The sequence below is a fragment of the Pempheris klunzingeri genome, chromosome 7 (genome assembly GCF_042242105.1).
Source record: "Pempheris klunzingeri isolate RE-2024b chromosome 7, fPemKlu1.hap1, whole genome shotgun sequence".
NCBI lineage: Eukaryota > Metazoa > Chordata > Actinopteri > Acropomatiformes > Pempheridae > Pempheris > Pempheris klunzingeri.
The window spans coordinates 26,786,580-26,808,411 of NC_092018.1; the positions used below are offsets into that span (position 1 = coordinate 26,786,580).

The 21,832-nt window shown below is 44.1% G+C and overlaps 1 protein-coding gene across 4 annotated transcripts in view; it reads left to right on the forward strand.

Annotated features, from left to right (window-relative positions):
- fgfr1a (fibroblast growth factor receptor 1a) overlaps positions 1 to 21,098 on the forward strand; it is a 31,603-nt gene extending 10,505 nt beyond the window's left edge. For 2 of the 4 annotated variants that reach the window (XM_070833983.1, XM_070833985.1), the window contains exons 4-20: positions 287 to 370; positions 6,062 to 6,307; positions 7,190 to 7,279; positions 8,014 to 8,186; positions 10,305 to 10,428; positions 11,350 to 11,540; positions 12,761 to 12,905; positions 14,968 to 15,158; positions 15,535 to 15,680; positions 15,839 to 15,960; positions 16,431 to 16,541; positions 16,956 to 17,146; positions 17,303 to 17,425; positions 17,834 to 17,904; positions 18,018 to 18,155; positions 19,551 to 19,656; positions 19,752 to 21,098. In XM_070833983.1, the coding sequence (XP_070690084.1) occupies positions 287 to 370; positions 6,062 to 6,307; positions 7,190 to 7,279; positions 8,014 to 8,186; positions 10,305 to 10,428; positions 11,350 to 11,540; positions 12,761 to 12,905; positions 14,968 to 15,158; positions 15,535 to 15,680; positions 15,839 to 15,960; positions 16,431 to 16,541; positions 16,956 to 17,146; positions 17,303 to 17,425; positions 17,834 to 17,904; positions 18,018 to 18,155; positions 19,551 to 19,656; positions 19,752 to 19,928 (2,429 nt within the window). In that variant the 3' untranslated portion in view covers positions 19,929 to 21,098. Of the gene's footprint in view, positions 1 to 286; positions 371 to 6,061; positions 6,308 to 7,189; positions 7,280 to 8,013; positions 8,187 to 10,304; positions 10,429 to 11,349; positions 11,541 to 11,815; positions 11,967 to 12,760; positions 12,906 to 14,967; positions 15,159 to 15,534; positions 15,681 to 15,838; positions 15,961 to 16,430; positions 16,542 to 16,955; positions 17,147 to 17,302; positions 17,426 to 17,833; positions 17,905 to 18,017; positions 18,156 to 19,550; positions 19,657 to 19,751 lie in introns of all 4 variants that reach the window. The other 2 variants (XM_070833984.1, XM_070833986.1) reach the window with 2 other exon arrangements.
- The last annotated feature ends 734 nt before the right edge of the window (positions 21,099 to 21,832 follow it).

Below are 21,832 nucleotides of genomic sequence, written 5' to 3' on the forward strand. Positions count from 1 at the left end.
TTCCAAATTAACATCTAATCAACAAGAAAATCATGTAGTTTTGATTTGTAACTAGTAAAGAGTGTATCCAGTGGTAGTGTGTGCATCACATAATGTGCAAACTGAACCTAGTTTCTCTGTATATGTACATTCTCATAGACTTGTAGAAGAAAAATGTCAGTGAAGTGTTGCTACTTGACCCTAAGTGAATTTTTCTTTTTTCATGTCTGAAATTGTTCACATATACTGTCTGAATCTGTATAAATGGAATTGTGTTTGACCCCACAATTACTTTCTGTTTCACTAGTTCATACCCTGGCCTCCTCTGAGGATGAAGATGAAGAGTCTTTGTCAGATGAATCCAAGCTGTTGGCCAGTCAGAAACTGCTGCGTAAGTGTGCCCATATCCTCATGTTAGTAATGCTACTGCAACAAATGGTCATTACTCGCTCACCCAAAGTCACAGGGTTATGAGTTATCGTCATGCTTAGTGATTTAAAGCTTTATGATTCAATAATTGGCCTGCCTGCCATGGTGTGTGTGTGTGGGTCTCATTTGGGTGCATGATTTCACTCTGAGTCAGAGGGATTTCACTACCTCAGTGACTGTTTTTACATGAGCAATGTCCCTGTGGTGAATAACTGTGGTTGACCTTAGATGTCTTCCAGTTTGTCTGTAGAGCAATTAAGACACTTGGGCTTCAGCATCTGGCTACTACCCTAACCCTAACCCAGCCCACAAAGAACCCAGCGGCTGCCAAGCATGGCAAGCATGCAGACCTTCAGTTTGTACTCTGACCCACAGAGCGTTATCTCTCCCTGAAATTACACCTGACCTTACTTAACTGAAGCAATTTTGAAGCCACACCGTCAAAAAAGGAATTTTCTTTTATTTAAAGAACCTTAAGTTCCTTACTCGTCCAGTACTGCCAAACCTTGTGACTATAAATAGAAATCTTTCTGAACCTGTTATCCATCCACCCATCCATTTTCTGCCCTAGCAGCAGGCTAAGTAATGTAGTCCTCCTCCGTAGCAATGTTTTGCACCTCCTTCTTGGGGATCCCGAGGCATCCCCAGGCCAGATGAGCTTCATAATCTCTCCAGACCCCATCAGGAGCTATTGCCCCTGAGAATAAACTTGATGTGACTGTGTTTAAGCCAACAGTGGGACAGGGAGGGGTAAATGACTCCCATGTGTAGCCCAGGGGCAGCCCCACTACCTAGCCGTCCCTGCTCCTCTGCTCCTTTGTAATGAAAAGGTATTTGTTGTCACTGAGAGAGGACTAAACTGCCAGGGAAACTATAAATTAGCCTGCTTTTTTTTTAAAAAAAAGGAAAAGAGATGCTACTATGAGCCCTCCCTTATCCCTCAGGATAGGGTTTCTGAGCAGAGTGTTTGTCTCTTAGGTGAGCCATAAATTTTCACCAAGGTGGGGGAAGTCTGATTCATTTACACCCCACCCAGGTCTTAATCACCAAATGGCCAGGTACTATCTATGCGCCTCTGTGCTTTTCCTCCTGCTCCCCCTCTGACTTTAGCTTGGGGATGCTTCACCCCCCCCTCGCTACCCTGCTGGGTGACGGATGGCTTCAGCTGTCGACAAACAATCACAGCAGAAGCATTTGGTTTCATTCCTTTTGTCCTGGTTGGGGAAACAAAATAGTTATATGGAAATGGTCATGTTTTATGCGTGTTTCTTTATTTGTCTTTGGGCTGTTTGGTCCGTGTTGTTCACATAAGAAAAGAACAGACTGTGCGACTGAAAATTTATAGTGGTCACATTAATGCAAGTGCTTGGTGATCATTTGGTGCCCTACGCACAGCGCTTGATGAGCGTGTACATCTCAGAGCATAGTGTGTGATGTGTGTGTATGTTGCGGAGCACACGTGTCTTATTTTAAAAAGCAAGATTAGAGAGACGATGAAGCTGGTGGGGAGGCAGACGCCACTAATGATCAAAGTGCAGTCAGGGAGAGACCAACCGAGTGTCCAGTGAAGAGGAAAAGGCACCACTTTCAACCACAGTGGCTAAAGCTCAGTGGTGAGAGAAGTACTAGATCTTTTCCTCAAGTACAAGTTTTAATTCCACACCATGGTAAATTACCAGTTACAAGAGTAAAGTCCTGCGTTAAAAATGTTACTATAAAAGTATGAGCTTCAAAATATACTTAAAGTACCAAAGGTGCACAGACTTATTATGCTGCATTTTATTTCATGTCAGAATAATGTAAATGTTATGTTATTGGATCATAATTATTGATGCATTCATTCTGTTTTCTGTATTGTTAGTCTGATTCTGCAAAGTTATTAAAGCTGACACATAAGTGTAGTCGAGTACAAAGTACACTAGTTGCCTCTGAGTTGTAGTGGACTAGAAATACAAGGTGAGTGACCAGAAAACAGAGATTCAAGTAAACTACAAGTCTCTCAAATAAGTACTTCATTACAGTACTGATGTAAATGTACTGCCAATGCACTGGCGATGGTTGCTGTTTTCTTTTACAAATAATAGAAGGTAAACTATTATTTCAGTCATTGTTTGTGGCAGAACAACTTTATCTTCAGTCTTTACATCAATTCCAAACTAGTTTATAAAAATGGAGATTACTACTGATCAGCATACGAGGTCATTGATTGATTCCATGCTGCACCAAAAAAAGCAAGCGACCAGATCATGTGCTGGTGCTACCAACTTTCTCAGTTGTTCGCACCGGTGCTACTAGTGGAAAAGTTAGTCTGGATCCCTGCTTTGTATTTCTTCTGAGGTCACACGGACAGCCATTCAAACGATTACAGCCCCCTTAAACTTTTTCTCAGTGTGATCATTCAGAGAATCCTGACCATGTTTTTATCTTCATTATTTCAGTGAGCTGTCAGAAAGCTATCTATATGGTGTTTCCAGAGGATATGTGTGACTCAATGCTCTGCTGTCAGTCAAATATGATGAGCCCCTGACCCCTCAGTAGAGCGCACTCAAAATCTAGAGCTGCCAAAGTCCTGAGAAAGGCTCTTTCAGACAGTGATGGGGGCCCAGAGGAGCAAGGCTCTGACGCTCAGAGAGCAGAAAAAAACAAGTGAACTGACTTAAAGGATCACCAAACCACATTAATTTGACTTTATTCCCTGTCAGCATTTGTTTCCACTCCAGGATAACCAACAGGGTATTGTTCATTGTCTGTCACTGGAATTGCATTCTGATGTTGCACTATAATGTGGATTTTAATCAACTTCTGTGCTGTATTGTTTAGCATAAATGCTTAAAGGGTAGAGGAAAGCCAGAAAATATTGAACTTTTTTCCCCAAAAGCTATTTAGTCAAAACTGAGTTTGTGTCTTACTTTTGAATGAAAACCTTCTGATGCAGGTTGTTGCTCCAAATGGCATTATATTTCTTAAGGAAGCATGCACAGCTTAGAAACTATGAAATGGTTTATCAGTTATCCTGATGATTACATATGGAGAAAACTCAGGTACCATAATAGAACTAGATCACCACAAATCTTTTAAAAGGTCCTGTTTGTCCATTAAAACCATAACGTAAGGCTAAATGTAGATGAACTAATTTGAATGACACTGGAACAACTTTGCACTGCACAGTGATGGTTGTTGCTGCCAAGTGTTAATCCATGCTGATTGTCAGCGGCTCATTTAGAACTGAAAAGGTCCTCCACTGGAGCGCTTTCAGGAGGGACACTCGCTCACTGAATGTTTTTGGGCTTGCTAATAGGCATTGTCCTATTCTTTGCTCCCTACCAGTCCTGCCTTTTGTCTCTTATCAGTCCCCTCTGCACGTCGCCCAGCCCTTCTCTCTGGTGGGGTCAAATCAGCAGAGGAAACTTGCCTCAGCCATTTTTCTGTGTGCCACCACAGAGCCTCAACCAGCCTGACTTTACTGCATTCAACCATCACTCCAATGAGAGCAGGAAATCCCAGAAGTCATTCACGCGGCATATTGCTTCCTATCTTGCAGAGAAAGCCAGAGAAGGTTCCATAGACTGACGCCAACTCTTCCTTTGAGCTGCTCTTGAGTTTACAGACTAGTGAGCCCCCCCCCCTAATTTAAAACCTTGCAATGCTTTCTCCTTTGTGAAATTCCTTTCATGATCTGTGTAATTAGGCTGATTCGAAACTTTGTCAATCAGTTTTTCCCAATGGTTGGAAGAACACACAGGAGAGCATTCCAGATGGGTTGCTTTCTGAACGCATGGTCCTTAATCCAGTTTAATCCAATCATACTGTCAGGAGGATTAATTGAGATAAAACATCCTCCCATTCAAAAGAAACAATCGTCACAATCAATACGACTGTCACAATCGTGCTCCTACATGTAGTCCATCTGAAAAATTGTCACCGTCTCTTTTTGGAAAGCAGCAGGGTTGATGTGACTGACATCGTATTATATCTCACCCCGGTTTTGAGCTGGTTGTCACAGAAGCACAAATGGTCCTGACGGTGGCCTGCAATAAAGCAACAATCATTTTACAGCTTTTATGGGTGTTTTATGATGTCTGCAGCCAGACCCACAGCTGGGATGTTGACACTGTCTTATCAGTAGCATCTCCATTTAGAGGGCAGGCACAGAAACACAGTGCCCTCCCCACACACACAGCACAGGGACCTTGACTTTAAGGCTGTGTCCAGGTTGGATCAGTGTAGCCCATCACTTAATGCCTCTTCTGCTTTCCCCCCATTGGTTTTGGTTTTGAGGAGAAAGTTGATCCTACCCCCTGGCCCCCTTTCCTGCTGGGATTAAGGGCCTGTCAGACATATGTGATCCAGGAAATACCTTTACTAGGCCCAAGTGGGGTCACCATAGCAACTGGCACTAGAACCTGCCGCTGCAGGCCCTCTCTCGCTTGCTCCTGTGCACATGCTCACTGGCTGGCTCTCCCTGCTCTACGTCGTCCCCTTTATTATTTGGAGGCCTTTGTTGTGATGGTGGGAGGGATTAAGCAGGTTAGCTGATGTTGTGCTGAGGTTATGCTGTATAGACGGGCTTCCTGTTCCGAGGGAGCGCGTTCACAAACACACAGTGTGCTGTGAGAACAGAATAAACTCACCGGAGGGATCGCTTACCACTATGAGATTCGATTATCCAGCCCAGTTTGTCTTGTCATAATGCCAGGGGGGCTCTGTAGATAATGGGGAACAGAGGATGAGTATGTTGTCTCAGAGTTTACATTATAGCACCACCACAGGGGATTTCTTTGTAGGTCAAAACAACAGAATAAACTATAAGTCAGTTCATCAATTGCTTGCCTTTTAAAAGCATATGTTCCTGGAGTTTTGGAATGTTGTTTGGATAAAAGAAGACATTGTCCTCATTGGCAAAATAGTATTTATCCTGATAATTCATCAAGAAAACAAGTTGCAGTTGAATTGATATTGAAAATGATCACTAGTTTCATCCCTTATGGCCACAAAATCAGGGTGTTAATTAGGGCAGTGTCCATAGAGGCCTAGAGCAAGAATGTCAAGCAAGTTGGCCAGTGACGATCTTTACCTCTGTAACTAGACAAACAACACCACTGTGATGGACAATGTGTCAGTATAATTGGGTTACCGCCTCCTACTTGCAGACTATGTAGTCATTTAGAACGGGGGGCTCAGGTGTCCCGCTCCGTGACACCTCCCCACTCTTCAATCCTCTAATTGAATTTCACCTTCCTTCCCAAGTAGCTCCCTGCCTGCCTGACGATAGGGCCTTAACTAATTTGGGATATGATTTAATTTGAGGTAAGGCAGGCGGTGGAAATCAAGGAAGGACTTTTCTTTTGTAAATAGCCTCCAGTACAGATAAGGCCCTGTTGTGTGTGTGTGAGAGAGCTCTGTGAACATTTTAGGCATTTAGCATTTATTATTTAGTCAGAGATGTTGCGCAGTTTGAGTATGAACAATCCTGGTGGTTATCCTGTTGTCAGTGACTTACAGTTTGTACCATGTAGTCAGTGTGTGCCAAAAATATTAGCTTTTTAAATGTGTTCATGAAGCCATTGCTGTGAGCTTGATTACATAAAGTCACTGAGTGTTAATTAACCAACTGAGCTGTTGAAATAAAACCACGTCCACCTATTTTCCGCAGTAGTCTCGGTGGAAAAGCATGCGGAGCTGTTCACGCTCTATCTCGGAGAGCGTCTGGATCTGAGTTGCTCTGCCAGGGACTCCCTCCATGCCGTCAACTGGACCAAAGACCATGTGGCAGTAGTGGATGGAGAACACACACGCATCCGCAACGGCCAGCTGGAAATCGAGGCCGTGGAGCTAACGGACTCTGGTCTGTATGCATGCACCACCTTCGGCAACCACAGCGTCTACTTCAACATCACGGGTAAGGTCATAGAAACAGCGCAGACAAATTGTAGCTGCCTTTGTAGTTTATTCTGTGACAAAGATTTTAAAAACAGTCGTATTGTTTTACTGGTAATCTAAGTAAAATAATAAATGGCATTACAGTGTTGCCATAATAGTCCGATCCGACAGAGATGTGTCTCTGTAAATGCAGCCGTTTCAAAAATGCCCTGGGAATGCACATCCGGCAAAACAGCTGGTGTGCCTGTGGAGCAGGGCTGTGTGCGCAACCAGGCGATTAAATGTGAAAATGGATTTACACACATGCCAAGCTCTTGCCATTGCTGTGCTACTGGATGCGAACGTAAAAAAAAAAGCCCATTAAAAAGTGGAGATTTGGGGTTCCTGGCATTCTTTAAAAAAAGCAAACGGTATGGCGAGTACCACCATCTCTTCCCCGAGTTGTGTCTACATGATGATATCCAGAGCGAGGACAGCTAATGTCAATGTCAATTCGTCAGTCATTGTTCCTTCCAGCATCAAAACAGAAAGGAAGTGGTAAAGTAGTAAAGCCCTCCTCTTCTTTGATGTGATTGGCTGCCTGGGCCAAGTTGTGACATGGATGAGTGGTGCGACTCTCTGCCTTGTGCCGAAAAGTTGTTTTAGCTTTGAAGCGCGTCTAAAAGCTGCTAGAAAAACGCCACACGAGGCCGAAGAGAGGCGCACACACCAGATGCAGCATGCATCACTTAATGTTCATACGGAACCATGTCGTGTGTGTATACGTCCATTCTCCGAGTCATATATCAACATTTCAGTGTCGTTTTTCTTCTCTGAAATTGCTCACTGTGGAAAAAAATACTGTGTGGATCTGTATTAATCTGTATGAGTTTGGCCTCACAATTACTTTCTGTTTCACTAGTTGATACCCTGGCCTCATCTGAGGATGATGATGAAGATGAAGAGTCTTCATCAGAGGAATCCAAGCTGTTGGCCAGTCAGAAACTGCTGCGTAAGTATGCCCATATCCTCATGTTAGTAATGCTACTGCAACAAATGGTCATTACTCGCACACCCAACGCTATGAGTTGTCCTGTGTGTGTGTGTGACACATTTGGGTGCATGATTTCAGTCTGAATCAGAGGGTTTTCACGGCATCAGTGACAGGTTTTACATGAGCAATGTCCCTACTACTGCCCCCTCGGCCCACAAAGAACCCAGCGGCTGCCAAGCATGCTGACCTTCAGTTTTATCTCTCCCTGACATTTCCTTACCCACCCACTTCTGCCAAAACATGTGACTATAAGCACAAATCTTTTTGAACATGTCTTCCATCCATCCATTTTCTGCCATGGCCAGATCACAGTGGCAGCAAGCAAAGTAAGGTAGTCCTTCTCCTTGGCAGTGTTTTGCAGATCCAGGGGCATCCCCAAGCAAGATGAGTTTTAGAATCTGTCCAGACCCCATCCGGAGCTATTGCCCCTGAGAACACAGCTCCCAGGGTCACACAAACACATAAACCCCTCCACTACAAAAAAGGTGGTGACTGTCAGTGTGGGCGTTATATGGTGGCATTATATAAAAGCTGCTTGAGGTGCAGGGTACATGAAATGAGTTGCAAACTTTAGTTTTATGTGTTATTTACCTTTTTTAGAAAACACACACAATCCTTTTTGCATCTATATCAACACATGTATATGTGTATTAGTTTCTAACTTGTTTTTTTCCCCCTGTCTTACGCCACAGCAATGGCCCCGCAATGGGCTCATCCAGAAAAAATGGAGAAAAAGCTTCACGCCGTCCCAGCCAGTAAGACCGTGAAGTTTCGATGCCAGGCCAGCGGCAACCCAACTCCCACTCTGAAATGGTATAAAAATGGCAAGGAGTTCAAGAGAGACCATCGCATCGGAGGCTTCAAGGTTAATGACAAAACCATTCTGGCAATTTGTACCCCTCAGCTCCTTCGTAGTGACACCCTCCTTAGCATTTCTTATTGAATCACTCCAAGCCCATTCGCTACAGAGAGTGGGGATGTGTCAGTGATCTCATCTCCACATTATATCACCACCCTCTCCCCTGGAGTAAGAAACACTTGCTGCAAGTGAAAAGCAGAGCCAAGTTTCATACTTGACTTGAGAGACAATGCAAGATGAAACCCTATACCACTAAAAGAAGGATTTTGCCATACTAATACCTCCAGGTGGGCAATCCTACCCATCCGTTTGGTTTAAGGATAACACTGGCTGTCCTCATTCTGGGTATCAGTGCATCATCATTTCTGTAATTACATCCATGGAGCAGTAAATTCACCATGAAACGTACTGTATCAGTGATACAGTGCTGTGATTACTCTTTTTGTCAGCGTTATTTCCAGGCAAGCTGTATTCAAGCGTGACGCTAACTGCTGTTAAACTGAGAGGTTGTAACCATTGATGAGACAGTTTACTGCTGTCTGTGGATTTATTTGGCAGAGGCGTGGCAGGTTTGGGGTGTGGACTGGATCTGCTGTTTACCAGTCTCAGTCACCTCCATTTATTCTGAATGTTACCCCCCCAGAGACTAAAGTAACAAATCTGTTCTTCTGTTAATGACATCAGTCACTTCTGTTTGCCACAAGCACGTTTTAGACACCAAATGAATCCATAACTTCCTGAACCAGCACATACCATGTTATGTATTGGGAGGCTGTGCGCTGACCTCTCTGTGAGTGGCTGTATTCAGTGGCAGTAGCCTCACAGGTGTGGGATTTGCATGTTCACAGAGACTAAGAAACAACCCCCCTTTTTCCCATCTGTTCTTTGCATCAAGGTGTAGCCTAGTCTAGCCTTGTCTTGTGCTTCCTCAGCCCATCTCCCTCCCCAGCTGGGACACATTTAGGAGTTTCCTCTCAGCTGCCCCCCCCACCCCCCGCCCCCTCCCAGCCGGGCAGCACACTTAACCATCTGGCTGCTGTTTTTTCAGTCAAGGTGCAAAGGTCTGCATCAGCGGCTGGGGACGTCTCTCATCCCTCCCACACTCTTGCTTTTATGGCCAGGCTTCTATTGTTCATATCAAGTACATGGAGACGTGCAGGAGGGAGGGAATAATGTAAACCACATGTATATGAAGCCAAGCACAACACATCTGGCAGCAGGCAGCTGGACTCCCTCATCACGTTTTTAGCTAAATGAGGGAAAGCGTATGGCTTGGTCTGTGTATACGCGTGTTTGATGTTGCCATTGCCTTAGAGGTTCGTTGGTTAATCACACACTGCCGGTCTTGGCAGATTTATGGAAGAAAAATTATAACATGTCTTGGAAAAAAGAGCCAGACATCAGTTGGCGCTAATAAGACAGGTTGGGGCAGATGTATATAAAACATGTACCGTACCTATTTTCCTCTGGTCTTTGTTTGGTAGGACAAAGATCCGCTGTCTCGAGCAATGGGTGGTGTAGCAGGAAGAAGGAGTAGTGTTTTATCTTGTTATCATCACATCACACATCATTGACCTTGTTAGCCGTTGCTTAAAAAGGGTAACATTTGATTTACGACAATTCATACTGGGAGAAAGCAGATGGAGAAAAATTCACGTGCGTTCTTTCAAGTTTTTGCCGTTAAAGGCAGAATTGGAGTCCTGCACTCTCTGGTGCCATAACTGGCTCCCTACTGGCCTCATTTTTGTTAATTAAATTTGATTGAAAACATTTTACCTTTGATTTCAAGAACTGACAGTACAGTCCTTAAGAGCTGTTTTGGGTTGTGCTGTGTGTTCCTTCAGTTTTTTATTGAGGACAGAACTGAGAAGGTCTGCAGTGAGAGAACAAGTTGAAGAAATCCATAGCCAATAACAAATTAAAGACACTGTACACACAGCTGAGGTTTTATCTGCTCTTTCTCATAGAATGCACTGTATATTAGGTGATGCTCACGAACATTTTGTACCATGAACAGAAGTTCTATCTCGACTGTATGATGATTTTATTTTATTTTTTTTATGTTATGGAGGACTGTTCCAAATGCCAGCGACTATAACCTTGGCTTTTCCCCAAAACCTGTAGGTGCGTGAACATGTGTGGACCATCATCATGGAATCTGTAGTACCCTCTGACAAGGGAAACTACACCTGTGTGGTGGAGAACCAGTACGGCAGCATCAATCACACCTACCAGCTGGATGTAGTCGGTAAGTGTTGATTGTAATCCTACTGTCGATCCGTAATTTGCCAGGAAATCCTAATCACCTGTGGAATATTCCCAAGGCTCTAGTGTCATGTCGGATCAATTTCACAAACCCATCAAATGTGGCCCATTTCCCTAAAGCACAGGGACACAATCTATCAAATGGCTTACCCAATGCACCCCACAAGAAGACTCCAAGACTAAGTCTGTTTTACGTTTGGCTTGAGTGTTGGATCCATGTAGAGGGAGAAGTGATCCCTCCTCTAGGACCTGCCCTGTAGCTCACTCTTACACCATCGGTTCTATAAATCACAGTCCTGCCTCCTCAGCCACTGTTGTCCCCTGAGCTTTGCCTGACCTCAGAAGAGGTCTAGACCCTGACGAGCAGTGAGAACGGGAGAGTTTTGTCACAACTGCTTGCTAAGTCCCCACAGACTTCTTGGTCAAAAGAGCCTGGACAGCTGACAATTCTGCCAGATTCTTGGCTTGTAAGTTTACTTTGGAGAGTTATCAGTCTTCAAAACGGAGCCAAAAGAACAGTTTCACAGTAAGATATCCAGATCAGACAGTTAACTTGCTTGCCCATCTATTTTGGCCAACTTTTAATAATAATAATAATAATAATACACAAGCTGGATATATAGCTGGAGAAATGGCTGCTTTAATTTTTCATGGCGAATTAGAGTCTGAAATAACACTGTATCAGAGCAAATCACACAGGAGACCTTGTTTTTCGTCTGCCCCGGCCATTTCCTGTAACAAAGCCTTGACGTGATGGGGCTTTTATTTGGCTTGTGTTTGAAATCAGTCAGCCGTGTGTACTTTCAAATTATTGCACATGTGTTTGTCTTTGATATCGTGGGCTTGCCTCACTGCTCACCAAACCTCTAAACTAACATCCATCTATGTTTTGGTTGTGCTGCAGAGCGCTCTCCCCACAGGCCAATCCTGCAGGCTGGCCTGCCCGCTAATCGCACCGCCGTGGTGGGCAGCGACGTGGAGTTTGAGTGCAAAGTGTTCAGTGACCCTCAGCCTCATATCCAGTGGCTCAAGCACATCGAGGTCAACGGGAGCCGAGTTGGTCCTGATGGGTTACCATATGTCCGTGTCCTCAAGGTAGGAGCTTACTGTGATCAGTTGTGCCACAATATAGTTTGTCTTTTATGTAAAGCTAAACAAGAAAATGGAAGTATTTAGATAAGATTTTCCTTTATTAATGAGTCAGTTCTTGGATAATTAGACATAATGAGCAAAAATATATGAGCTTTTGCTGGCTATTCTGAACATAACCCACCCAAGTCAAAAACTGCTGTTTCATGAATTCTTGACTCCAGTTTGATCCTGTGTCTGCTACTTTTTCTGTGCTGCACATGACATGTTTTTATTTCCAGCATTCTGGGGTCAATAGCTCGGACGCTCAGGTGCTGACCCTCTACAATGTGACTGAGGAGGAGAGCGGAGAGTATATATGTAAAGTGTCCAATTATATAGGAGAGGCCAATCAGTCGGCCTGGCTGACTGTCACCAGATATGAGCCCACAGGTAACCACCACCACGCAGCAGCACAGGGACGACACAGTGGAGGCGCTTCTAGGATCACCTGGAAAAACTAGGGCCGTATAACTCGAGACAACCTCAGCTGTTTCTCTCCTCCCTCCCTCCGTTTCTCCCTCCCTCTCTCCTGCCTCAGTGCTCCTGACTGTAAATGACGCTATGGAAAATTCCCAGCAGAACAGTTGAAAGTGTTTAGTCTCAGGTTTATGTTGGACCCGCTCTCATTCCTGAACCATGCCTGTGCTGTGCCCTCCTAATAAGGGCCTCTCCTGCCATCCTCTTCTATTACTTTCGCTCCTTTGCCCTTCAAAGTCTGTCCGTGCACGGCTCACAGCCTCCCTCTCCCCTTTGTTTTTTTCCAGCTGTCCTCCTCTGCTTACCTATGTTTCACAGACCTCCTGTTGTTTGTCTAATGTTCACCCAGTTGGCAGAAGTGTGAGTGTGAATTTGAGTGTGACCTGTTCTGCTGTGGAGTTTTCCATGTTGCCCATCTCTTGCATGTAGAGATGAGACTGAGGTATTTGATGTGGTGATGGGGTGACCCAGTGTGGGGTTCAGCAGTGCAGACTCAACCTAACCAGCTCCTCCACTAACAGATACTGGAGGGCTCTTTCTGACAGAGTCCTCTGCAGGGGGCTCTCGGTGGTACTTTTCGGGCAGATGGTGTTGGATGGCGGAGGAGTACGCTCCTCCATCCCCTTTCTCTTTCAGAATCCTTTACTCATGGTTCCTTTTCCCCTCTTGGGCCTCTTGTTGGGTCTGCTTCCTTTGTTATTTTCTAGACCGCTGGCCTTAACACCACGGACAAGGAAATGGAAGTCCTCCAACTGAGAAATGTGTCTTTTGATGACGCTGGGGAGTATACCTGCTTGGCGGGCAATTCTATCGGGTTCTCTCATCACTCTGCATGGTTGACCGTTTTTGAAGGTATCAGTGGTTCTGTCTCTCTTCTATATTTTCCATTATTTTCCTTTCCAACCCCAGCCTGGCTGTCCACCTTCACATTTACCAGAAAAGGGTCTTGTCCAACTCTAGTTCTGTTTAAAAATGTGAGAGGAAGCCAGGGCAAGTCACCAGTACTAAAGCCCCCCCCCCCTTCCCCTCCCTTTGTGCTCAGCATTGCTCCTGCTCCATCTAAACTCTCTAGATGGGAGAACATGGGCCATGCTCTGCTCTGTCTTAAATGAAATCAGCAAATGCCGAACAACCCAACAGCTGTCTGCTAACTGGTCTACCATGACGAATAAACTAAGATGTAAAAAAATAGGCCAGAAGTGTTTTAAAAACGAGATCACACAGAAGTGTATTTAATGGTCTCAGTCAGGTAGAACTCCACATTTATAGACGGGTTGTTTGGCAGCTCTGATCAGATTTCACTTTGAACTGTCTCTACCATTCTGCTCTTTAACTGGTGTTTGCATTTGATTTGGTGTAAAGCTGATTTTCTTTGACAAGCGGTACAAATGACATGTATTCCTGATGTCATTTCCTGCTGTGAGCACAGCGGCTGGCTTTGATAATTGGCTCACTGTAGTGGATGTGTCTCATTCCTGAGGGTTGGAATGGGCATTTGTCCAATTATCAAGCTGCTTGTCAGTCAGCCTCTTCACACAAGTGCAGCTCACTTGTGTTGCTGGTGTTGGTTAGGGGTGTAACGGCACATTTCAGTCGGTATAGCACCCTTGGTTTGGGATGCATTGTTCTATTTGTAGTGCTTACAACACAAATATGGTGTATGTGGTAATGATCTCCTAACGTAAGGCCACAAAATGCCATAGCTAATATTTTTTCAGTGGTAATATATGTTGTGGTTTAGTGTGAGAGCAAATGTGCCTCTAAAACTTTAGATATTTTTAGTCAAACTCTGAAAAAGCAAAGGGGCAGCTATAATAACTTGCAGAATTTACATCTACTCCTGAACAAGTAAAGTTAAATAGATGCATGTGTGCACTGAAACAGTTAACGTGTTCATAAGGCACAAGTGTTTTATCTATACACAAGAGAGGAAAGACAGCAGTTGTTTAGATTTAAAAGCATTATATTAAAGTCATAATACAATTAACTGCATCGTTGATGACCTCAGCAGGATTAAAGGCCGTACGTAGACTTGTGCACGAACAAGACAGGCATTCAGAACTGATTTGTGAGATGTAGCGCTCATGCACAAAGCCACATCCCAAGCCAAGGTATGCACCAAACTCCTTTTCACTAAAGTATGGCATCCATTACACCCCTAGATCTGGTATTAATAAATGTTGGTGTTTTCACTGAATGGGAGGAAAAAAACAAGATCTGAATTGGACAGTCCTTTCTTTTTGCAATGTAGCACTTACAGTAAATATGAATGGGGGGAAAAACATTGTATCACCAGCACCAACACACATCCTGTTTAAAATAGCATTACAAGTATATCAGAATTGGATATTTTCTTGATCAAATCAAGCTGTTAAACTACTGTATTGAACTCATGCTTTGTGGTATGCTGCTTTTAGACCTCCACGTAGGCATGAAATGAGAATGAAGCTATTTGAAGTAGAAATGAAGTGAGCATGGGTGTGAAGTGTTGATCCTCTGTGTAAAAGTCAGATCCTTTGCACACTGTTACACTTTATATCCATTACTAGTACATTATAGAATATTTACATTCATGTTTTATACTGAAAAATTTGATCTGAATCAAACAATTTGTCAGCTCGTATAACACAGACTTTTGATTAATTTTGGGTTGTCTCAACTATTTCGGATGATTCAAGAGAATATGACTAATTTTTGCTCTGTATGTGTCAAAGGCTCTGGTTTTTAGACAGTTGTATATTGTGTGTGTGTGTGTGTGTGTGTTCAGCGTGTTTTACTTGTGTTACTGTGTAGTTGAAAGCATGGGTATGTTTGGTGTGCTGAGTTTTATAAAGTCAAACCTTCTGTGGTAGTTTGATTTCATTGATGACAGCTGACCTCAACCTGTCACCCTGCATCGCCCTCCCCCGTCTAGCTACCCCCCACTATCCTCCAGCCAACCACACCTACCTGGAGGTTGTCATCTACTGTGTGGGCTTCTTTTTCATCGCTGTCATGATTGCCATCGCAATTATTGTCAAGATTCGCACCTCCTCAAAGAAGAGTGACTTCAACAGTCAGCTGGCTGTCCACAAGCTGGCCAAAAGCATCCCCCTGCGCAGACAGGTAACAGAAAGTAGATAGGGGGTTTGGAATATTTATACCTTTTCATCTCCTCATGCCATTTGTTCTTTTTATGTAGGATTAAAGCTCTCTTGTACATTTACAGAGTTTATGTTAACGGCAAATTAAAAGCTTGCATTCAAAGAGCTTTCAGGTTCATTGTAGCTCCTTGAGATCTTGTGCATCAAGTAAGTATGAGTGTATCCGAGGAGGACTTCCTCTCCCTGGGTATGGTACACCGGGGTGGTCTGCGTGGTGTTTACATGGTCCTGTGTAGAAATTTCAGCAACTACTGTAGTTTTCATCGTCTTTTAGTCACTGTTGACTGCGGGCGTGTGTTCCACTATGAGGGGAGTAATGTCAGTCCTCTTTTCCTCAGGTGTCTGTGGACTCTAGCTCCTCAATCCATTCTGGAGTGATGCTGGTTCGTCCTTCCCGCCTCTCTTCCAGCGGATCTCCAATGCTCTCCGGGGTGTCTGAGTATGAACTGCCCCAGGACCCCCGCTGGGAGCTTCCCCGGGACAGGTACGTCCTGGAAAATTCCTTCAGATAGGGCTGCAACACCTTAGAGGCTCTAAAAGTGACCTTTTGAAAGGAAGGTTACTGTTGAGGTTGGCACTTCAACTGTACTAAAAAGAAGTCCATCAAAAATAATGTGTGTTCCCCCCCCCTCCCCCTTACAGACTTGTTCTTGGGAAGCCGCTGGGTGAAGGCTGCTTCGGGCAGGTGGTGATGGGAGAGGCGCTAGGTCTCGACAAAGAGAAGCCAAACCGTGTGACCAAGGTTGCCGTCAAAATGCTGAAATGTAAGTTCTGTTTTTAAACTTCTCAGTCATGTGGGTATACAGTAGACTTGGTGGATTGGTTCTGAAGAGTATAGCAAAGGATTTTACACAGGCCTCATGTCTGGGCTCCAGGGACGAGGAAACTTCTAACACCAAAGCTGTGACGAACAGATACTAAGAGACATCTGCCCCTGGATCCCAGCCACTGTGCAAATGGGAGAGCAGAGTAAAAATTTATGAGAACCCTTGACATCCCATATAAAACAGTGTTCATTAAACTGCACAGAGGAGTGAGGATGGAGGGAAAGTAGCATTTATTGTCTGGTACTTTAAAGTGCTTTTCCCCTGGGAGCATTCTCCAAGACAAACGCCAGCATAACTCTGCAAGAGCTACAGCGTTGGTGTACACACTTTGCACTATTTCTGGCCTTTACACCAAAAAGGATTATCAACTAATTACCCTACTATGATTTATTTCCCCTCCCCTCCAGCTGATGCCACAGAGAAAGACCTGTCAGACCTGATTTCAGAGATGGAGATGATGAAGATCATTGGGAAGCACAAGAACATCATTAATCTCCTGGGAGCCTGCACACAGGATGGTAGGACCAGACAGACAGGGGTCTGCTACTGACCTGCCCTGGCCTGCTCAGGCCAACACACACACACACACACACACACTGTTGTCCCTCAGACTGTGAAGCTTACTTTGTGAGATGTGTATAACAGCATGAATAAATGACTCTGACACCAGCTTCCGAGCTCGCAGTTTGAGTCGACCACGGCTGCTTCCATTTCTCTCCAGTCAGCCCTGACAAAAAAAACTAAAGGAGACTAACCTCTAGTGACCCCAGTGCACGTTGTTCTGTTGCTTCCACACTGAACACGCAAAGCGCTTTGTTCACTCTGCTCTATACAACTGTTACCTGATGATCTTTGATGATTTCTTCTGTATAAAGAAATGTCACAAGGCCTCTTCTGGTGATTTATTCTTGTTTTTCTCTAATTGCTTCTAGGTCCTCTGTATGTCATAGTAGAGTATGCATCTAAGGGAAATTTGCGGGAGTACTTGCGAGCTCGGCGCCCACCGGGCATGGAGTATTGCTACAACCCAGACCAGGTTCCTGTGGAGAACATGTCCATCAAAGACCTGGTGTCCTGTGCTTACCAAGTGGCCCGAGGCATGGAGTATTTAGCCTCCAAAAAGGTAACCACACAGCACAACCAGCCATTCTTAGCCTTCAGTGTTACATTTACTGAATTAAAATGAAAATGTTTATTTTTTTACTTTGGACAGTGAATATTGGGACTGTTTCCTAGGGCTCTGGTTCATTTGCAGTAAGGTCTGTTTTTATTTGTGCAGTGCATCCACAGAGATCTTGCTGCTCGTAATGTTTTGGTAACCGAAGACAATGTGATGAAAATAGCTGACTTCGGCCTGGCAAGAGATATTCACCACATTGATTACTATAAGAAGACCACCAACGTGAGTATTCTTAGCATTTGTTTGATGTTATTCACAAGCGCTTGTTGTCTGCAGCTCACTGTGGCTGTTTCTGTCTGTACCTTTAAGATTTATGATGCGCTGGCCAAATGGTGCACATTATGTCCATATCTGGTTTATTAGATCTGCTCTTATCGAAGACTAGCACCACTAATGAATCTCTGTTGACTGAGTAAAAACACTTTGCATTTTTTTATAACTTTTTTCACAATTAAAGCATCCCAGCGGTTTACTGATCAGTAAACAGTTCAATAAGGCTGATTTCTCAAAGCACAAACAGAATACCGTCACGGGTCGGCTGTAGTCGGTTCTGCTACCAAGCAGGACCACTGCTGCCCACAGAAGGCTCTCATACTGTAGACAGCCGTAACATGAATTCCTTTTCCACAGGGTCGTCTACCAGTGAAGTGGATGGCTCCTGAGGCTCTGTTTGACCGGATATACACACACCAAAGTGATGTGTGAGTATCACGCGTTGTTACTTGTCCAATTCAGCCTCGATGGAATGTGAGGAAAGCATTTAGCATTTAGACGTGCAGAAAATGTAGACGCTCCTGTCTGTTTCTGTCTGCAGCTGGTCATTTGGGGTGCTGCTTTGGGAGATCTTCACCCTGGGAGGCTCTCCCTATCCTGGCGTCCCAGTGGAAGAGCTGTTCAAGCTGCTGAAGGAAGGTCACCGAATGGACAAGCCCTCGACATGCACTCACGAGCTGTAAGAAAACACTGCACACCTAAAATCAAACATGTCCTTCAGAATATTGTTACTGCTTGAACAGTTAATATCTCTTTAATGGGGGAGTCGGGGGGGTTGAAATAGTGCTGCATGGCATGATGCATTGTGGGCAAATTTGAACTTTTTGCTTGAGGGTTGACAGAACTGTTTTCTCTTTTTTTATAAATCCCAGGACTCTTTGGCAAATGATCCCCAGTGCTGAAATTGTAACGTCATTTATTTTAAGAGTGTGTAAGATATGATTATGTAAATGATACAAAGTGCAAATGTGCGTCGCACTTTAATGCTGATATTAACTGAACAACAGTCTGAATAAAATATTTAGTTACCAACGTTCAGTTTGTAAAGGTGTGTGCAGACATGAAAGTATACGGCACTTAATAAGATGGGTTTGAAAGTAACAGGCCATCTCCAGGAGAAGCTCCGTCACTGCTGTGGCTCAAACAGTTGGCATTAATATTTACATTACCCACGTTGTTGTACACCAGAACTATTCCAGGTGCTTAGCAACATAATAATGATCCCTACTGCTGTTTGTGTGACGACCAATAAAATGAAACGCTCGGAGGTGGTGTGAGCTCCAAATGGAGCACTTAGTTCAGCTTTGTGTTTAGACCGTCATCTTCCACTAGAGCTATATGTGAGGTTTCTGACCTCAAGCGTTCTTTAATACAGTGGAAACTGCTTATTGTGATCAACAGCTCATATGGATGAAAAATCGTGGGACAGAGTCTTTCCTGTACAAGTGCTGTTTAAATAATTTGCTCCTAGCAGTGTAGTAATCCGTTTACAGGGTTAATTTTGCATGCATGACATGACATCTATTTTTTTCCTTTACTCCCATGATACCACTGTGCCTCGCCTGTAACCCATCTGCCTCCTGCTGCTACCTGAGGCTGGTGCTGTGTGCTCTCTGAAATCATGCTGGAAAGAAAAAGTCGTTTTCTCCCAATGAAAAACAAAGTGTCCTTGAAGCTTATGGCAAACTGCCAAAAACGAGCCAAGGAGATACAGCAGCAAAACTTGGTGTTCCTCAGGACTGTGTAGTTGACTCAAACAACGACAAACGGTCATGGCTGCTGGTGATGGAAAATAAATGCACAAACACAGAGTGAGAACACTGTGGATGAATCTGCCCTTGTCAAGTGGATTAATAATGCCTAGGTGTCATGTAATAAATAGCAAAGCGAAGCATTTTTATTGCTTTATAATGATGTAATATCTATAAAATTGTCAATAAGATGGTATCTGCATCAGAAATGAAAAAGAAAAAAATGGTGATCCATCATTTGCTCCTGACAGTCATGATTATAAGTGTATACTGTTAGATTTATTTATTATTTTTTTCAATTTTGAATGTGGTGATCTGTGCAGGTACATGATGATGAGGGACTGCTGGCACGCTGTGCCGTCTCACAGGCCCACATTCAAACAGCTGGTAGAGGATCTAGACCGCTGCCTGGCCATGACGTCTAACCAGGTCAGTCCTGCTCTTCTTGCCATAAAAGGCCGACCCTGACATGTCTGCTTTGGAAGTGATTTGATTTGATTATTTTCTGCTTTTGTAACCTGCAGGAGTATCTGGAACTGTCGGTGCCTCTGGACCAATATTCCCCCAGCTACCCGGACACCCGCAGCTCCACCTGCTCCTCGGGGGAGGACTCGGTCTTCTCCCACGACGCCGGCGCTGAGGAGCCCTGCCTGCCAAAGTTCCCTCCCCACTCCAACGGGGCAGCCATTAAGAAACGCTGATACCTCATCTCCATTCAGACAAACATTGACATTTCCTCCGCTCCCTGCCTCATGGGGTTGGACTCTTCCCCACGTTCCCAGAGATGAAGCTAAAAGACACTGGTGCTCTGTGAGGAAGGAGCTCGGAGGACACCTCGCAGAGCTCGGTGGAGCACATGGACTGAAGAGTGCAGCCGTTTCCCCGGTTCTCGGCGGTGACGATGTTTATGGGGCACTTTGTATTAACGGAGGTGGCAGTTTGTCATGGTGTCAGAAAACAGAGCAGACTCCCACTCTTCTCTCCACTTTGGGCATTCCACGGGTCAGGAGAATCGAACGGACTGACTGTGACTGTCAGCTTTTTGTTTGTTTTGTTGTTATTTTTCCTCCTCCATGGTTGTTTCATCAGTAGTGAAGGACAATACTCTGCTTTTCAGACCAAATCCAGAGAACATACTTCCAAGGGACACTGCATCATTCACCATCTTCTTGTAAATACAGTTAGAAAATTATAAATATGAATATATATTTACATTGTACTCTTATTTTTATTACCATAATTGATTTATTTTCTTTGTACAAGGATGCTTTTGTTTGATCCATTTTTTAATGTAGTCTCTAGGGGCAGTTGTTACATGAGGATATCTTTAAATCGCTGAGGATTACATGGCCAGTTTTTTTTTTTTTTTTGCTGTTTCACAGCTTTGATTCCCCTAAATTTCCTGCATAATCATCAATGGTAAAATATATATTGGATTTTCTATTTTTTAACTGTAAGTGCTTTTCATGACACAACCTGCAATACAGTATAACTCAGTGATTGGGGTTTCTCTCCATCAGAAGAAATGGATTTATGGAAATATTTGTTGTGCGTGCGACTGTGTGTGTGTGTGTGTGCGTGTGTGTGTGTGTGTGTATGCGTGTGTGGGAAAATCTCATCTTGTCTCACTCAAGATTGTTCATTCACTGCAAGGATGGTCACAACTGTAAATATTCCTGGTTGTACGCCATGCTTGTTAACACCCAGAGTAATTTGCTTCGGTCAACATCGTGCACTTCCACAGTGCATGCCTTCCACGTGATGAACTTATCGTCTACTGTAAATGTTTTAACAGGAGTTACATTTGCTGCATTTAACTTCTGATGAAGGGTCGCAGAACACGTATGTCATCGTAAAAGGATTACATTAAATAAAATGCTATCGAAAAACAAACCGCCAAAGCTTTCAGAGTTTGAACTCGACTCCATAAACGCGTCTATAAATATCAAGATTTTCATGTTTGTGATGTAAATCATGTTTACAGAGACGGAGCGATGACTACTTCAATCTCCCACCCATTTAACACGGGTTGCTGGGGGCTGATTAGATATGATAATGCGCTGCTGACATCAGAAGAAATGCTGGCGAGCGCAGAGAGCCACAGCCGGCAGTAAACATGTGATTTATGGCCGTGGGAATGGCTTGGCAAGTGCTGGTGCTACACTTCCATCCATCAGCCCCATCAGCCGCACCAACCTTGATGGCCGCGTCTGGCTCTGGCTTCCTGCCATTGGCTGATGCATCACCTGGGCCGCTGTCTCCACGCAACAGGCTGAGATTGTCCGCGCAGCGCGACTGGCTCGCAACCTTTTTTAAAAGCCGGTTTATACAGCTCGGGTCAATGCAGTTAGCCTTCTGTGCATACTGTATTACAGCAGGGCTGGAGTGTGTGTGTGTGTGTGTGTGTAGTTTATTTGTTAACAGAGAACAGATTCTTGCTACTTTTTGTCCCAACAGTTATATAAATTCAAGCTGCTTGGATTTGCAAATGAACACATGATGGCCTTCAAGGGTACAAGGTCGCTTCTGGCTTCCTGTGAACACACACACACACACACACTCTTCCTGGAATCAAACAAACATATGACCTTATTGTTTTTTTTGT